Source organism: Rhinatrema bivittatum, chromosome 7 (assembly GCF_901001135.1).
Source record: "Rhinatrema bivittatum chromosome 7, aRhiBiv1.1, whole genome shotgun sequence".
NCBI classification, from domain to species: domain Eukaryota; kingdom Metazoa; phylum Chordata; class Amphibia; order Gymnophiona; family Rhinatrematidae; genus Rhinatrema; species Rhinatrema bivittatum.
The window spans coordinates 89,762,367-89,781,856 of NC_042621.1; the positions used below are offsets into that span (position 1 = coordinate 89,762,367).

Below are 19,490 nucleotides of genomic sequence, written 5' to 3' on the forward strand. Positions count from 1 at the left end.
ATGTATAGCAGATAATGGAAAACACATATCATAAGGCTTTTCAGTTAGTGTTCATAGAATCATATAGAAAAATACAAATGATGGCAGAAAAGGACCAATGGTCTATCCAGTCTGTCCAGCAAGCTTCCCATGGTAGTATCTACCATGCCGTACAGGTTACCCCCATGTATCAGTCAGTTTTGCTTGACATACTTTGCAGTCCTGTGCTTTTTTCTTAATGTCTGAGCATCAGTACCCAAGACTAAAAAAGTCATGGCTCATGTTGGTTGTCCCTGAATCCAAATTTCTCTTTCCTTTCAGCCCCCACCTCTCTCCTTCAAAGTGCATCAGAAGCATCAAAAGCTTATTGGTTAAGGGTAGTAATCCCATGCTTCTGTGCTGGTTACCCCCATGCACATCAGTTCCAAAGACCATAAAAGCCGGGGCTCTCGATGGTTGCTGTCTAAATCCAATTCTCCTTTTCCCCTGCTGTTGAAGAAAAAAAGGTTATTCATTGCATTTATTTGTTCCAGAGGGCGAGGTAATTTGCCTTTAGCAGTCCCTGAGTGGGAACTGAACACTGGCTTCCCTGGTTCAGGGCCCATTGCAATGACCACTAGGCTACTACTCCACACCACTCACAAACACAGTGATCGGAAAATCAATTGAGATTTACCTCGCTTCCAGTTTTATTTGTGTTTGTTTTATTCGATCCTGCTCCAGTGAACACCAAACAGAAATATTTGTTAAACAATGTTGCTGTTTCCTCAACAGCCTCTACATATTCCTCCTCCCCTGTATCTGACTTGACTGAAAATAAAAGGATGACTGCTTTAATTTAACTGTTTAATTATCTGCACTTTTCATTTATTTTGCTGATATGGTCCCAGGATGCCTTCCTTAAAGAGAGTCTAGGTTTTTAAGTTTATTTTAATTCAAGATTAACGCTTATTAATAATAAATGTTACCAGATGTTTTTATGATGTGGTAATGACTTCTTCCTTTGGCAGAGGGCGTTTCATGGTTTCCTTACGGCTTCTTGTTTATCATATGTAGCATTGGTATAGAATTTAATTCCAAAGGAAAACAATTAGGCTGAAGAACAAGTGATCATGATATGACACTGGAAGGAAGGGGGACTTAAATGTGAGGAAATACTTTATTACTGAGAGGATAGTGGATTTCTGCAGTAGCCTATCAGCAGAGATGTTGGGTAGCCCAAACAATGATAGGACTGAAGCATGTAAGAGACATTTATATAGGGTAGAGATAAGGGAATGGGAGAGAGGAGTGACTGGAAATCAATTAGTCTGCTTTGACATAGTAGTCAGGGGAAATGTGCAAATGATTACAGTCATGATGTTTCTATTGTTCAACTGTGTTATGAATGTGGATATCAGAAAAGTAAAATACATTGATTCCGTTTGTTTTAGCAACATAGAACTGTAATATCACAAAATAAATTCTAGCTGACCAGTGATAATATTTTCTTTTAGAGATGGTGATGCTCATGGAGCTGTTCTTTGGATGGAATATCACCTAACAGAAGAGATATCGGTGAACACAGGTCTCCTGCAAATTTTAAATGAAAAGGTATTTTCTAAGTTTCAAATGTATGATATTCTGTTTGTGAAGCTGTCATAGATGCTTTTCTCTTCTGTATTGCTATGGTCTACTTTTCTAACTAGGACCTTGGAATTGAAACTGGCAGTGGTGTACCTATTTCACTCTGCCCATAACACTGGAGGTCATCTTCGATGTCTCTCTCGCCTTCTCTACATACATCCCAAACACTGCTAAAGCATGTCATGTCTTCCTCTGTAACATCACAAAAATGTATCCCTTTCTTTCTGAGTATGCTACTAGGACTCATCCACTCTCTTATTTATTTATTTATTTATTTATTTAGAAAGGTTTCGATACCACACTTTCCAGAATATATCACTCATAGCTCTAGCTTAGACTACTGCAACTTGCTGTTCATGAGCCTCCAAACCACCTTTCTCCACCACAATCTATTCAAAATTTGGCTACACTGCGTATCTTTCTTCAGTGTTGGTATGACCATGTAATCACTCTTCTCAACTCTGTCCACTGGCTCCTGTCTGCTTCTACAAATTTCAAATTTCTTTTATTTGTCTACAAATTAATTCACGCTGCAGTTCCTCATTATCTAATTTTACTTCTCTCCCCCTACCTACACCCCTCCTTGTGAACTCCATTCTTCAGGCAAGTAGCTTGTATCTGTGCCCTTCCCCTTCACTGCCAGTTTCCAACTCTGTGCTTTCCACCTTGTTGTGCTGTGTGCCTTGAAAACTCTCCCTGCGTTAGGTAAATAATGCTCCCTCTCTGGCCTCAAATTTAAATCCAGTGTAAAAACTCACTTTTTACGGCTACTTTTAACCTCTTATCTGTAATAAATACACTTCCCAGTAACTCTAGTTTGTCGTACGATCTTGTGTGTATCTATACAATACTACATATGCCTAGTAGCACTTTATAATAGTGGTGTAACTCCAAACCAAGGAATCTTTCTCTGTGCTAAGCAGCAGCTTTGCTAGTGTCTTGGAATAGGATCTTCCAGACAATGGATCTCCTTAAAGATTTGGTACTCCTGCACGTAGGATAGCATGACTTGTTATCTGCCCATCATCTCTGTTGTTGTGGTTGACATCTGTAACACGATCTCCAGAAGAATTCAATGCACAGTTCTACAAATGATTTAGCACCAGATTCCCCATGAATGTGCGGTGTGCTACGGGAGAGAGGTGGCCCACTTCTATCCGTGCTCTGGTCTCGAGGTGAGTGCCCCGCTCAGCAGCCAGCTATCCCAGGCCAACCGAGGCTCCATGGCGCTGTGGTATCTTTCCGTTCGGGGGGATTCTGACTTGGAGGAGTTCTATCATAATCCCACAGATGGTAGCTTTGCCCCATTGGTTCTATCAATCGATGACTTACACAGGCTCACCACTGTCACGAACAGTAATAAATAAACAAACAAGCAAGCTAGGGACAACAAATACTTTAATGCTCCTTGCTGATTGATGATGGATTGGGAATAACAACCTCTTTGCCAATCAATGTATCTCCAGGGTTCAGTTCCATCTGCTGTTTATAATTAAAAAAACAAACAAACACAAATAACCACCTGCAAACAAATGGCTCTGCAGGCTGCATCTGCCTGCTGCTGATGGTTTGGAAAAATAAACCTCCTTTCCCCTTTCTCAATATTCACAATATCTTCATGTGTTCTTGGGACAGCTTTTTCTCAAATTGCTTCTCCATTCCCTTTCCTCCTCTGAGGAAACTCACTGAATCCTTTCTACCCACCCTGCACGTTAGCGACTCCATCACATGAGACCCACAATTCATTGCTGAAGCAAGAGGTGCTGAGTATTTTGTAGTCCAGTTGCTAATAAAACCTGTGTTAAAATTGGAATTAGATTTTATTTATTATTTTTTATTTTACTATTTTTCTATACCGGCTTTCACGACCGGGGGTCGCATCAAACCGGTTTACAATTAACATTTCGTGCATTGAACAGAAAACTTGAGGAACTAAACTGGTGCGGGAATAGCAGTTACAATAAAACAAGGAAGTATACAACTGGGAGAATAGGAAGCAGAAGAAGAAAATATAACAATTGATACAAAACATAATTACAAAGAATCTTTACAATATCTGCAAGATTAAAGGCAAGTCTAAATGAACTTTAGACTTTTAGCGCAGGTTTCGTTCAGCACGCGTGAAAAAGCGGTTCCCACAGGATGCAGGAATCTAATAATATGCAAATAGACCAGGAATAAAAAGAAAATCCACTAAACTGAAAAGAAAAGCACTTTTTATGACTCATGGTGCATTTGCATGCCCAACCGTGCTAAAAAAAAAATTAAAAATAGTTCCCCGACTTCCCAAGTGGCACTCCCTCCCTCCTGCTTGGCCCAATAACTCAAGGGTGGGGCTTAAAACACAGCTTGCGCTTTGGCCCACTCTGGCTTCCAACAGTGGCTGCAGGCTTTGAAGTGCTGCATCTGCCACTCTGGAGCTGCTCTAATAAGCCTAAAATTTGGGGAAAAAATCAGTTTAAACTGATTGTCACCTGTGAAAAATCCAGGAATTTATGGGTAAAAATTGATTTAAAATGAAGGACCCTACATATAACATTTTTCACAGAATAAATATCCCTATTTTATGAGTTGAATATCATTGCCATAGTTAACAATATACAAGAACAGTCACTTAACTCATTAAAATTACTACCGTCCCTATTTGGTAATTGTGAAATCTTCAAGATGGTATTATCTAAACTACTATATAAGCTCTAACGGCTTCTGATTTGGCTTTGGGATCATGATGTAAAAAATCAACTTCGATCTATGGCCCTATGGTTCATTTGGAAAACCAAAGGAGTTAGAATTGGATATATCACTTTAATGAGGTATATGAAATTTGATGGGTTAAATATGCCTGATTTTCATTTCTATAATTATAGCATATTTTTGGGGGAATAGTATTGTAGAGTACAAAATTTATAATCTCCATATTTGGTTGAATCTATAGCCACTCCACTCTCTCTACTGGGGATAGCTCATGTAAAGATGCATTGATCCCTGTTTAGCTAAAATGGTGTCCTCTGATTAGGCTGGTAGTTTTTGCATGGAGATTTTTATGTAATAGGTGAAGCATATCCACCCCGCCCCCCAACATTTCAAGTGTACTTGTCTTAGTATGTAACCTAGGGTATTGCATAGCTCAACCTTTCAGGAATGGAAGATAAACTGAAAACTGAATTATCAAATCTTTATTTAATACTGAAAATACCATTTACACTTTTGCTTAATTACAAAATCAATTTGATTTACCTCATAATCATTTCTATGCTTATGTACAAGCTAGGCATTATAATCAACACATTGCAGTCTCAGTCTACAGTACTGTTCCAGCTCAATTCATTAGAGGATATAATAAGATCTATTAGTCAACATAATAACTCGCTTTCCTTTTGGTACAAATTGAGCTTTACAGAATCACAGGAATTGCTGTCTCCTTTGGTATCAGGGTCTGGTTTACATACCGTACAACAGTCACACCTTTCAAGAAGATTTTAATGATAAACAACAAGGATCAAAACATATCATTGATTTGCTGAATTACAGGTTGCAGAAAAAAAACAAGGTAGTCCAGCAATGAGAGGGAAGATCCAGCACAGTCCTGCATGTTTGGCGTGACCCAGTTCAGATACTGTCCTCCTGTCCTCTAGAAGTGAGGAAACTCCCTGCTGGCTAGCACTTAAAAGCAGCTGTGTAGACAGGGTAGATCTACTTGTAGCCAATGACTATCTGATTTGGCATAGCTCCACCCAAGAATACCTAAGACCATCAATATTAGCTGCTTTCTCAAGTCTTTTAAATCGGGTAGCTGTCTATTAGAGCTTCAGCTCCCATACCTCCCAGGCCAAAGCTCTTCCATCTAGGGCAATTCTAGAGAAAGGAAATAGGCCTGGGTATTGCTGCATTGATTATGGTGCAATATTTTGAGAATGTATAAAATGGGTCGGAGATCACATGATGTGGTGAGCTGGGAAGATTTTTCCAAGCTCTGAGGGCCAGCTCCAACAATCACCAGAAATCCTACGTCTCTCGTGCAGAATCTCTTAATTTGGACATCCTAGATCAAGGGTCATATGTCCATAGAGAAGTACATGCAGCGTGCTTCACCCATTATGACTACCAAGGGAAATAAAAAAGAAAAATCACGAGGACCCGATCCCAAGATGGCGCCTACTACTGATTCGGCAAAGGGGAGTCAGAATGCGGCTGCAACACTCGCCAATATTAAAGAGGTAATTCACGCTGCTTTGGATGAAAAATTAGCACACATTGCAACCCAAATTACAGAAGTTAAAGACACACTGGCTGAATTAAGCCCATGACTTGAGCACGCGGAAAGCAGAATACACCTCCTGGAAGATGATTCCCTCGCTAGCGCAGGGAAAATGGCGGCACATGAGAAAATAATAGAAGAACTCCGGGATAAACTGGACGATTTAGAAAATAGAGAACGGCGCTCGAATATCGGGTTCCTAGGGTTCCCCGAGACATTAGAAGACAGAGTTAATGAATATATTAGAAACTTGGTTACCCGATGCGCTATAACTTCCAGATTTAAAGGGCTGCGTAACCATCGAGAGGGTGCATCGAATTGGTGCCAAGTGTGCGAATTTGAACAAACCGAGGCTTGTCATTGCTAAGTTTTTAAATTATCAACATAAACAAAAAATTTGGCTTGCCTCTCGGAAACTGCCAAAGCTCACGTATGAGACTCACGTGATACGGCTCTTCCAAGATTACTCGGTTCGAGTATCGGAAGCTCGCAAATGTTTTTCGCCGATCTGCTCTCAACTTCATCAAAAACAAATAAAGTCTGCGTTGCAATTCCCGACAAGACTCCATGTATGGCACCAAGACCTAGTACATGTTTTTGAAACACCGGAACTGGCAGCCGCTTTTACCAACAAACTTTAAACAGAAAGCAAGAGCACTGTTAGCCTGGTGTTGCTGGTATTAAAGTTGCTTATTAGTTTCAGAAATGGTTTGTCAGTTAGTTTTTTTCCTTCACTATGAGCTGATGTGAGCGAGAGCTGACAGGTAACAATGGCTAAGTGAGCAGGATTCATATAAGACTATCCGGGACCATGGGACCGACATCGATTAATTTCAACTTTTCGCCCCGAGCATGTCGGGTCTCTTCGGCCCAAGTGAAGGGAGAACGGTCTCATTACAAAACGGCATTGTCTTAGGGTTAAGCGGCGGCCTTAATAATTTATTGGACCTTACGTGGAGAGGAACGGCAAACATATTAAGACCGCTTGGGACATTTTCCTCTTCCAGTCCAGAATTAAATTAATGACATGGCCCAATTGAGGGCCTCGGAGGGTCACCTAAAATCCTACAGGCCCCGGATTATTGGAGCGCCTACAAACAAAGGAAACACCGGTAAAACGCCCTGATTCAGCCCAATCTCCCAGTAGTAGTGGGCCTTGGGCCGCGCAAGATTAACTGTTGTCATCGGATTACCAGCTGTCGTAGATCTGCTCCTCCAGAGGGGAGGAGCTAGCAATCTGTTGTAATTCTGCTGCTCGGAGTTAGCAATCTGTTATCAAGCTCCTCCTGTAAGGGGAGGAGTTAATAGTCTGATATGGATCTCCTCCTGGAGAGGGAGGAGTTAACAATCTGTTATCAATCCTTGCTGCTAGGAGTGGCGATCTGTTATAAGTCCGCCAGGGAGATAGCAATCTGTTATGGATTACCCTGCTAAGGGGAAGAGCTAACAATTGTAATACTGTGTAGACAGAGTTAATTATCTGTGGTGGGTTGGCTTCCCACAGAGTGGCAGTCATATAATACGCTCTAGTAGTGTAAGGAATGACACTTGAGGTAAATTGGTGAATCCCTGGGCTGATGGCAGATGACAGCGCCCCCAGGAGGATATCATGAGAGGGACCACCGGCTAGGCTGGAGTATGGAGACAAACACATAGTTCTTTATTAGATAGGAAGTAGAACCACCAGAGGTGGCAGTAGTGAGCTGATGTCCCCGGCAGGGCTGAAGTCCCTCAGATACTGGAATTGCGGTCTCTGGGTTGCTGAGCTGTGGAGAGAGACTATAGGTAGTGAGTAGACAGGGTATACTGGATACATAACCAGTAGTAGAGGATACACTCACAATTGTAGAGATGTGTAATGGCTTCTATGCAACAGAGTCTTCAGTATATTCAGGAACAGGAGCCGTAGGCGAGTGCTGGTTCCTATATGCAGTCTGGAATGAGAACTCACAATATCTGTGTATGAGATGGCTTATAGAATAGAAGAGAGTCTTTGGAGGGTTTTAGGAACATAGGCCCTCGTGGAGCGAGTACCAGTTCCTAACTGCAATCTATAATAGTAATGCACAAGATATAGGTATGACAATAGCTTCTGATATAGAAGAGAGTTGAGAAAGGATTTAGGAACATGGGCCCTCGTGGAGCAAGTACCGGTTCCTATCTGCAATCTACAATAATGACTCACAATCTCCGTACCTGCGATAACATCTTAGACAGAAGGGAGTCTTCGGAGATTAGGAACATAGGCCCTCGTGGAGCGAGTACCGGTTCCTATCTGTAATAGAACTCACTGTGTTCATGTCTGCAATCGCTTCCAGGTAGTAAGGAGTCTTCTGAGCATTCAGGGACGTAGGCCCTCGTGGAGCAAGTACCGGATCCCGCCTTAGCAATCTGAAATCAAGAAGAGAGAGCGGGGCCCCCGAGGAGCGGGTACCCCTAGGTGAGGTTGAGGAGGCAGAGCAGCGGAGAAAGAATTCCCCTTGCTAACTCGATTCGTAGTAACAAGCAAAGACCTTTTAAGGTGGAAGTGAATGACGTCACTACGGGGGGCGCCCCCGAGGTTCGCGCCCTTGCTGGTACAAACTCTGGAGCGCGCGCGCCTTTACGTCATCAGGAACATGGCAGATCTGCAGAGTCAGGCCAGCCCGGGGATTCCAGGAAGAACGGCGAGGAGAAGCCGTGGCAGCATCTGTCCGTCAGACCCGAAGGGAGTCACCACTAAGGTAGAGAGGGTGGAGTGAGGGCGAGAACAGGCACGAACGCAACACCGGTGACAGAGCTTGTGGTGAACCAACAATTTAAGCTGCCACATGCGGGAATATAAGACCATACGATCCTATTTGATTCTGGGGAAAATGGGTAGCTTACTGAATTTTCTGCATGGGCGAAGCAGCCATGGAACACCCTAATAAGTCGGCCTCGCTTATCTAACCCTAGATCATTTTTTGCAAAAATAAGATCATTCTTTGCTGAGTTATCGACGCCCTGTATATGCCAAGAAGTAGGCAGGAGACTGATGGATTATTTAGTCGATATGATCCTGAGACTCTATTGATGAGTTGCACTTTCGACTTACTATACCTGAGAGGAGTATAAGGACTGGAATATTGTTGTTGCATGTGACTGTTCCCAAAAGTTACCAACTAACTTTGCAAGAGAGCAACTAAGTTATTTTTTAGCTCTTTACACTGTCAGTGAAGACTGAATACATCTGCTGCTAGTTAGAGAGGAGTCTGCCCTTGCACATAACACACATGATTTCACTACCTCAAATTATGAGGATTTGGTTCTGGTTAATAAGGGTTGGGGATTCTAAGGAGAAGGGAAAGGAGAGGGGAGGGGGGGCTAAAAGAAGATGGGAGGGGGAAATAGGCAAGGGAGATGTAGGGAAAATAGGGGAAGAGGGGGAAGTAATAAGGGGTTATAGGGCTCTTCTTCTCTTGGTCTCAGTGTAGTTTCTGATTCTCTCTTTACTTCTTATCTATCATCTCCAGAATGTATGATTGCATGCTCTGATTTGGGTACTATTGTGGGCTACGTGCTTACCCTGTGTCCGAATGACATTTTGGAGAGTGGAGATGGTGCACATTGTTATAACCCACATTACGGGAGTGAGGTTAGGCTGGGAGCCTCATTCATTACAGGCTACGGTAAATCTAATCGCAAACTTGAGTATCCTATTCCTTCTCAGATCTGGCTAATTTAATAACTTGGAATGTAAATGGATTAGGATCTCCAGTTAAACGGAAAAAATTATTGTCTTATCTTAAGAAATTACAACCGGGTATAGTGGGACTTCAGGAAACCCATTTCACTGCATTAGAGAGTGCAAAGCTGAAGCGAGATTGGGTAGGCCTAAGTGAATACCCTGCAGCTAAGGGTCGAAAAGCTGGGGTGGCTATACTTCTTAATAAATCTACCTCCTTTAAGAAAATTAATAGTGTAGTAGATCCTGATGGCCGTTACATTATCCTGACCGGGGAGTGGAATGGGGCTCCAGTTACCTTATGCAGTCTGTATGCCCCTAGGGGTAGATTTTTAAAGTTATGTGCGGGCGTAGATTTGTTTGCGCAACCAGGCGCGAACAAATCTATGCCCAATTTTATAACATGCGCACACAGGGGGTGCACAATTGTACAACCTGCATGCGCCAAGCCGAGCAGCCTGCCTCCGTTCCCTCCGAGGCCGCTCTGAAATCTGGCACTTAATATTAATTTATTTACTCCTTCACTTATTGCCCATTGGCCCTAGCCCCTCCTCAATAGCGTGAGCCCTAATTTAAATATTGCATCGCGCCCCCAGGAGAGGTGCCTGGGGGCACGTTATGAAAGCGGGTGTTGAACACACATCGCCCGCTTTCAGCGCAACTTTTTTGCATCGGCCCCATTGGATCTAAGTGTCCTATAGTTGGAATATGAGTCAACGTGTGGTGATTGAATGTTTGTTTCTATGTGCTGCTGTTGCAGTTTTATGGTATGCCAAAATTGATGAGACAGGTGTACGCATATTTTTCTGCTATTTGTTGAATATTTATTGATATTATTTTTTTACTTTATTTTTATTAGATTTTATAACATATACATGAGATAAAACCAAAACAATGAGACAGATAACCTGCAATTTCAACAGGCATAACTGTAAAGAAAAAGAATCACAAGTCCTTGTATATAATAAAGAAAACGGGAGGGAAAAGTATCACAAATAACATAACAGAAAACAAAACAACAAAAATACTAATTAACTTTTCAAGTGGTTAACCATCAAACCCAGTAGTCCTAACCAACCTTTGCCTTATCCACCAAAAAAATCTCAAGATGGAGAGAATCAGCAAAAAAATACTCGTTCTTCTGGTATACAAACTCACATTTGTAGGGGAATTTCAGGAAAAAGGAATCCCCAATACCAAGTATATGCAGTTTAAGCTGAAGAAATTGCTTCCTCCTTACGTGACTTTCCCTGGAAATTTCTCACCACAGAAAACAGAATTTTTATATTTGAAGTGCTGTAAAAAAAAATTGTCCAAATCTAACACAAATGTAACAATAAGAGTGCATTTGGTTGCAATAATATCCTGTGAATTCTGGGAAAAAAAAAAGAGATACCACAGAACTGTCAAAGGGAGTTTAAATATCAGAAAATCTTTCAACAGGATTAGATTTTTTCCTTGTAATAACATTTGGAAATCAAAACATTTTTTTCAAGAGAAAACTGCAGAATTTCTGTTGTACACTTTTTAAACAACTCAAGATCAGATTAAAAGTTTAGTCCTGGGAAAGTTTTAGGAACAGAGATTCTTAGATCTCATTTTATTTTCTAACAATTCTTGTTTATAATATAAACTTACATTGTTTTTAATTGCATGTTTACTAGTTTGAAAAGTAATTGCAGCCTTATGAGATGGCACTAATGTCTCAATATTCTCAGATCTTTCATTTAATTCTGAAAAATTTGAAGAAGCTGTAGAAGAGAACAAGCAAAGCTGTTAAATAGTCTTTGCCAGCGAGGATTCCATGCACATCACAACCCTCCAAATGTCTCTCAATGAGATATAAGAGGGCTCAGATAAACCATCAGTCACTTCAGATAAACCCCAACCCTATGATGGAAGAACAGGTGAAGGAGCCGGAGTTTGCTGCGCCATCAAACCTTCTCTGTGGGCAGAATGGGAGAACCATCCTCAATTGAAGGAGTCTCATGGGGAGAGACCCCAAAGGGGAAGGATCACCTTGTGCTTCATATGGTGAGGACCCCCTTTACCTTTGCTGGGGTGGCCAAACCAAATACAGAGCTCTCCTCACCTGCTGCTAACACCTAAAACTGGGATTATGCAGGTGGTAGGCGAATGTCAGGACTCAGTGATGTGTCCAAGGATTAGGAATTAACATTAGAAGAAGAAGCATTAAGGTATACAACATGAGAGTCCTTAGGACCACTCACCGGAGCTGAGGCCAACAGGGTTGCTGATACCTTTCCCTTTCTTTTCCTTTTCGTTATATCCAGGCAAAAAAGGCAATAAGGGGCATGTGGCTTTGGTGCACTGACGGCTGCACACCACAGAGCAGATAGTTTTATGAACTCCTTTAGCACTGTGAGCTTAAAGGCAGGATTTCCCCCTGGCATCATTTGTCTTAACTGTTCAGTTTTAATATGCATTTTGAAGTCTGTTCAGTGTACTTGTCTCATCTTTCTAAATATTAAAAAAGATTGGTTGATTTCTGTAGCTGTTCTCTCTCACCCCTCTTTCATTACAGCTCAGGAAACATAAACATAGAAGTGATGGCAGAAGAAGGCCATACGGCCCATCCAGTCTGCCCAGCAAGCTTTCACAGTTATTTTTTCTCATACTTATCTGTTACTCTGACCGTTGAGGTCAGGGCCCTTATTGGTAACTTTTTGGTTCTAATTTTCCTTCCACCCCTGCCATTGATGTAGAGAGCAGTGCTGGAGCTGCATAAAAGTGAAGTATCAAGCCTAATTGGTTAGGGGTAGTAACCGCCACAATAAGCAAGCTACTCCCACGCTTATTTGTTTACCCAACCTGTGCAATTTAGTCCTTGTTGGTTGTCTTAATATAAATCCTCTTTTCTTCACCCCCCTGCTGTTGAAGCAGTGAGCTGCGCTGTATATGTATTCAAAGTGAAGTATTGGTTCGGGGTAGTAACCGCCGCAACAAGTAAGCTACTCCCACGCTTAGTTGTTTTCCCAGACTATGCAATTCAATCCTAGTTGGTAGTTGTCTGACTGTAAATCCTCTCCCTCTTATCTTCATTCTCCCCTGCCACTGAAGCAGTGAGCTGCACTGTATATGTATTCAAAGTGAAGTATCTGGTTTAATTGGTTAGGGGTAATAACCGCTGCAACAAGCAAGCTAGTCCCACGCTTATTTGTGAATGCAAATCCTTTGTCCCACATTTCCTCTTGCCGTTGAAGCATAGAGCATTGTTGGAGTCGCATTAACCGTGTGTATGTTTATTGAATAAGGGTATTAATCACCAGGAAGTAGCCGTCATTCCCGCAAGCCATCCCCATGCTGCTTCTCTTCATTCACATCCTCGAGACTTTATGGATCCACAGTGTTTATCCCACACCCCTATGAAATACTTCACAGTTTTAGTCTTCACCACTTCCTCTGGAAGGGCATTACAGGCATCTACCACCCTCTCCATGAAGAAATGCTTCCTGACATTGGTTCTGAGTCTTCCTCTCTGGAGTTTTAAATCGTGACCTCTGGTTCTGCTGATTTTTTTGTAATGGAAAAGGTTTGTCGTTGACTTTGGATCATTAAAACCTTTCAAGTATCTGAAGGTCTGTATCATATCACCCCTGCTCCTCCTTTCCTCCAGGGTATACATATTAAGATTCTTCAATCTCTCCTCATAAGTCATTCGATGAAGACCATACACCTTTTTGATCGCCCTTTTCTGAACCGAATCCATCCTGTCTTTGTCCCTTCGGAGATACGGTCTCCAGAACTGAGCAGAGTACTCCAGGTGAGGCCTCACCAAGGACTTGTACAAGGGGATAATCAATTCCCTTTTCTTATTCGATATTCTTCTCTCTATGCAGCCCAGCATTCTTCTGGCTTTAGCTATCGCCTTTTCACATTGTTTCGCCGACTTCAGATCGTTAGACACTATCACCCCAAGGTCTCTCTCCTGCTCCATGCACATCAGCCCTTCACCTCCCATCGAATACATTTCTTTCGGATTTCCACACCCTATATGCATGACTCTGCACTTCTTGGCATTGAATCTCAACTGCCATATCTTCGACCAGTCTTCCAGCTTCCTTAAATCCCATCTCATTCTCTCCACTCCTTCTGGTGTGTCCACTCTGTTGCAGATCTTAGTATCATCCGCAAAACCGCGATGTCGCTCATGAAGATATTGAACAGGACCGGTCCCAACACCGATCCTTATTTATTTATTTATTTATTTATAATTTTTTTATATACCGCCGCTCATCAAAGATATCACGTCGGTGTACAATGAACAGGAACTTACGCCGGAGCGTTATACATTTAACAGATTTAACAGATTTAACAGATTTAACTTTGCGGCACACCGCAAAGAGAGAGCAGTGATGAGCGGCACACCGCTCATCACTGCTCTCTCTTCCGAGTAAGTTCCATTTACCATCACACATTGTCTTCTGTCCTTCAACCAGTTTGCTATCCAGGCCACCACCTTAGCACTCACTCCCAAGCTTCTCGTTTTATTCACTAGCCTCCTGTGCGGGACCGTATCAAAAGCTTTGCTAAAATCCAAGTAGATGACATGGAGCGCTCTTCCTCGATCCAATTCCTTAGTCACCCAATCTAAAAAGTCTATCAGGGAGGTCGAGAGGAGAGGGAGCAACATTACCTGGTAACAGCTGAACATTCTCGGGGGTAAGCGGTGCTCTTGCCCCGACAGCGTTTTTCCAACTACCAGCTGAATTTGCTACTCGAGGGGCGTGCTCTGGAGGCGGGACCTGGAAGTGAGGCTATATAGCCGAATTGTCTGCGGCGCGCCGCTAAAGCCGCACGCGCTTTGCCAGGATTCTGCTGGATTTGCTGTTTCCTTCAAACTTTGGTCACTCTTGAGCTAATTCAGGCAATATATATTTTACAAGTCTCCCTGCCTCCTCTAAAACCTTCCAAAGTAAAATCTTCTGATAGACTTTGCATTACTCCATCGGACACTAACCTGTTGCCTGGGTATTTTCCTTTTTAAAAGTTTTTTTTTTTTTTTTATTTTGCAAAATATGCCACATACCAAAAGGAAGGCCAAAATGAGGCCTCCATTGGTACGGCTACAGTGGAAACAGGACAAAGGACTGTGTCTGAATGGTTAGATTCCCCATGTAACACCCCTGTAGGGCTGTGGGAGGTGTATTAGAGCGGAATACCCCTCCTCTGGTCGAGGAAACATCATTGAGCCCTGGGGTGTCGGAAACACCTCCTCCACCGGGTATTGTGGGGGTATATACCCCAAAGAACCCAGGGAATGAGCAAAAAGAAACTTTGAGATCTCTGGATTTAGGAAATGGTATTAAGCAAATTGATAATGTTCTATAATCATCAGAACAAGTGGTGAAAGATCTACAGTTGAGTAATTTGGAAAATCCTTGTGTTATCCCTAAAGAAACCAGTACTCCAAAGTTAATTAAATCTACAATGGAGAAGCAGAAAGACGTTGAAGTAGTAATTAAGTCTGACTCTTTGCTGATGAGACCTGCAAATATAACTTTAGAAAGTGTGTGGAATTACTTAGCTAAATTAGATATGTCTATTAATAAATTAACTGAAGAGGTAATGAAAACTACTAATACTTCTTTACAAAATACAGCAAAATTGGATGATCAAATAAAAGCAGTAAATCAGTTAGATAAACCTGTCTCACATATAGAAAAAATTCAAAATCATCAGATAAATGTTGAAGGGGAGATTAATAGAAGGATGGAAAATCTTGAAAACTCCAAAAGATCATTAAATTTAAGGGTCAATAATTTCCCAATAATAAAGAAGATAGATCCTTTAGAATTATTTAGAAACTATTTAATACAAATTTTGAAAATCCCCGATAAATGCCTTCCTGTTATAGCTAGAGCATTTTATCTTGGGATGAGAAATAAGGAATTGGGACTTTTTATGGCCAAAAAATATGGATCTTTCCAGATCTTGTAAAAACCACTCAAATGCGCAGAAAGAAATGTTTGAGTATGAGGAAACAGGTGCTAGATAAAGGAGGATATTTTATGCTTAAGTATCCATGTAGATATAGTGTTAAATTAAATGGTAAGAATCATATATTTATAGATCCAGATGATCTTAAGGGTCTTCTAGCGACACAACTACCGGTATTAGAAGAATAGAGGGAACAGAAATGCATTTTTTCCTTGGTATGTACTTTTGATTAAACCGCTTATGAGTAAATAGATTTCACTTTGTTTTACCTATTTAGAAATAACTGACAGATTGTTTAAGATTTGTTATGATTATATATAATTTCCTTGTTGTGTAAACATGAGACATAAGTCAGTTATTGTGATATTAAAGTTATAAAGGGTATTTGTTGTTGTTATGTGAAAAGCAATAAATAAAGAATTTTAAAAAAAAAAGTCTCAGATTCATCTGACAGAACCTTCCCTTTGTGAAACCATGCTGCCTCTGGTCCAGCAATTCTGCTGCTTGTAGATAGTTCACTATTCTTTCCTTCAGCAGCAACTCCAATACTTTTCCCACCACCAAGGTGAGGCTAACCAGCCTGTAGTTTCCAGCCTCCTCTCTGCTCCCACTCTTGTGAAGCAGGATCACCACTGCTCTTCTCCAATCTCATGGCACCACTCCTGTTTCCAGGGATCTATTGAACAGGTCACTCAGCAGAGCCGCCAGCACATCTCTGAGCTCCCTCAGTATCCTGGGATGAACCTCATCAGGCCCCATGACTTTGTCCACTTTCAGTTTTCCTAGTTCTTCCCATACATTCTCTTCTGTAAATGGAGTTTCATCTACTCCACTCCCTTCCAGTTTCTTGTTTACTAGTGACGGTCCTTCTCCGGGGTCTTCTTTAGTGAACACCAAACTGAAGTATTTGTTTAATGTTTCTGCCATTTCTTCATCTGTCTCCACCCATTGATCCTTTTCACCTTTCAATTTCACTTTACCACTTCAGATCTTTCTCCTTTCTCTGATGTTTCTGAAAAATGTTTTGTCACCTCGCTTTACCTCTTTGGCAATCCTTTCTTCCGCTTGACTTTTCACTTTCTTGATTACTTTCTTCGTCTCCCTCAGTTTTACCAGATATTCTTCCTTGCAATCCTCCCTTTGGGATCTTTTATATTTCTTAAACGCTGTTCTTTTAACTTTTATTTTATCAGCCACCTCCTTTGAGGACCAGATAGGTTTCATTCTCTTCTTGCTTTTCTTTACTTTTCTAACATATAGGTTAGTTGCTTTGGTAATTGCTCCTTTTAGTTTTGTCCATTGTTGTTCCACATCTCTCTTGTTCTCCCAGCCTTCTAGTTCTTCCTCCAGGTAATTCCCCATTTCAATAAAGTCCGTGTTTTTGAAACCCTGGTCCTCGTGCGACTTCTCCATATCCTATTAGTGATATGAAACCATACCGTTTGATGATCACTGGTGCTGAGGTGGGCGCCCACCCAGACATTAGAGACATTATCTCCATCAGTGAGCACTAAATCGAGTATAGCTCCCTCCCTCGTATGCTCCATTACCATTTGTTTGAACAGAGCCCCTTGCAGGGCATCCACTATCTCTCTACTATTGTTAGATTCTGCAGAAGGGATTCTCCAGTCTACATCCGATAGATTAAAATCTCTAACAATCACCACTTCTCCCTTCTTACTCATCTTCTGGATGTCTTCAATCAGATCTCTATCTAGTACTTCCATTTGATTTGGAGGCCTGTAAACCACGCCAATAAAAACGGATGCCTCATTATCCTTTTTTAGGATGGCCCATAAAGCTTCTTCTTTGCCTCATCTTCCCTGCAGCTCGGATGCTTGGATATTGCTTTTGACATAAAGAGCCACTCCTCCCCCCTTTCTGTCCTCTCTGTCCTTTCTTAATAAGTTATATCCCGGTATGGTAGTATCCCAATCATGTGAATCCGTGAACCACGCCTCCGTGACAGCAACAATGTCCAAGTCCGCCTCCACCATTAGGGCTTGCAGGGCTGGGATTTTATTGCCCAAACTACGAGCATTTCTGCACATAGCTTTCCAGCTGTTCTGGTACAGGTTAATGTTTTTCTTGGACTCACTGTGGGACTTATTTAGCTGACTTTTGTTATCCACTTTGACTTTTTTTTATTGCATTTATATTTGGGGGGTGACATTGACTGTTTGAATCACATTTCTGCTGGCCGATGATCCTGGGAGGCTTTTAACTGTAGTGTTTACCTCGCTGAGAGTTCCCAGATTAGTGCCTCTGATGACAGAGTCACCCAGCATAATGAGATTTTTCTTTTGGTTACTGATTGTATTATGGAATTTCTGTATGCATTGGGTTTCTTCTTTCTTTTCAGATAACACTTCATTCTCTTTCTCAAGAACTTCTTCAGTATTCAACACAGAGAAGGCATTTTGTACTTGTGTCATTTGATACAGTGTGTGTCTCCGCATCACAGGTCTAATTCTACCAGAGCCTACTGTAATCTCGTTATTTTTTTAGTTCCTTAATGGCCTGTGTGAGTGGGTGGGTAGATTTGTGGGCTGCACAGCTGTCAAGAATGGGTGTCTGTGGGTCACAGGTCTTATCCTACCTGAGCCCACTGTAAACCCCTTTTTCATTGACTTTTGGTTTTTCTGTGGTAATGGGGAATTAATTCCTGAATAATGTAAAGTGGATGAAACTTTCTTTATTGCATCTAATTCAGCTTTAACTTCAGCCAGCTCCTTTTTCAAGGAAGAGAGTTCTGAGCAAATGGGAGATCACACTTGACTGTTCATCCTTAATAGGAGGCCAGGATAAAGTCATGAACATGCTCAAGATTTATCAAAGCTTAGCGGATAAATCTTTTTGGCTGCCCTTACTCAGCCCACTATTAAAGGGTTGTCACACCCAGTTGAGCTGGTTTATTTATTTAAATAATAAAAACATTATTTATTTATTTATTTTATTTTATTTTATTTATTAACTTTTATTTACCGACATTCGTGAAGCACACCATGCCAGTTTACAATGAACTCAGGTGGGAGATACAGTATAACAATATGACAATAAAACAGTATGATATTACTAACGCAAGAGCAAAAACAAAATTATGGGTGTTGAGGGATGAATGCTAGAGAATTTGCTGCCAGATGGGTATGAGAAATCTGCTCTCTGAGGAATGAGCTAAAAAAAAAACCTGTAGCTAAAATTGCTCTCTTCCAAATTTATTTATTCATTCGGAGTGGATTACATACAGATATAATTCATTACAATATAACACATAAAATAAACAATACAACTAAAGAAAACCCCTCATAGTATCAGTTAAAAGCATCCTGCTTACTTTACATCATCCGGATGCATATTCCACAATATAGGGCCTATCACAGATAAAGCTCGTTCAGGCGTCTGTTGCAGATGAGCATGTTTAACACTCGGAACTTCCAACAAACATTTCTCCTGAGAGCAATGTCTTGGCTAGTGGTAAATTGGATAATATAGAAGTGGCTTTTGCAGCATCTCTGAGTCAGAAGATCCAACAGCACCCTCCACCACCACTGGTAAGGAGACTGCAATTGAAACCTCCCTTACCATGGAGCTGCAGACCCTAAAGATACTGGTGCCAGAGCAGCAGGGAACAACTAAAGAAATGAAAAGAGAGATGGCGTCCTTTTCAGCACAATTCTTTGTATTTCAAAAGAGAATGAAGAAATTAGAGGAAACGATTTCCTTGTTGGAAGATACTATGACACTGCTACAGTCAAATCATTGCTGAACTGAAAAAGGACTTGGAATATGTAAGTATAATCAGAGTTGGAGAAACAACTTGAGAATTTTGGTGATTCCAGAGAAAATGAAAGAGGATGAGGCAGTGAAATTTATGGAGACATTTCAGCCAAAAGTACTGTAAATTCAGTTTATGAAGTATTTTAAGATCAGAAAAGTGCACAAAGTATCTTCTCAAAACAC

At 41.3% G+C, this 19,490-nt stretch overlaps 1 protein-coding gene across 7 annotated transcripts in view; it reads left to right on the top strand.

Moving 5' to 3' along the window:
• The window catches only part of PRMT7 (protein arginine methyltransferase 7), a 323,317-nt gene that overhangs the window by 224,805 nt on the left and 79,022 nt on the right, over nucleotides 1–19,490 (top strand). For all 7 annotated transcript variants that reach the window (XR_003857729.1, XM_029608658.1, XM_029608659.1 and 4 more), the window contains one exon: nucleotides 1,476–1,572. Coding sequence is in view for 6 of the 7 variants with exons in the window: in XM_029608658.1 (XP_029464518.1) it covers nucleotides 1,476–1,572 (97 nt within the window). In the remaining variant the exon portion in view is untranslated. The remainder of the gene's footprint in view (nucleotides 1–1,475; nucleotides 1,573–19,490) is intronic.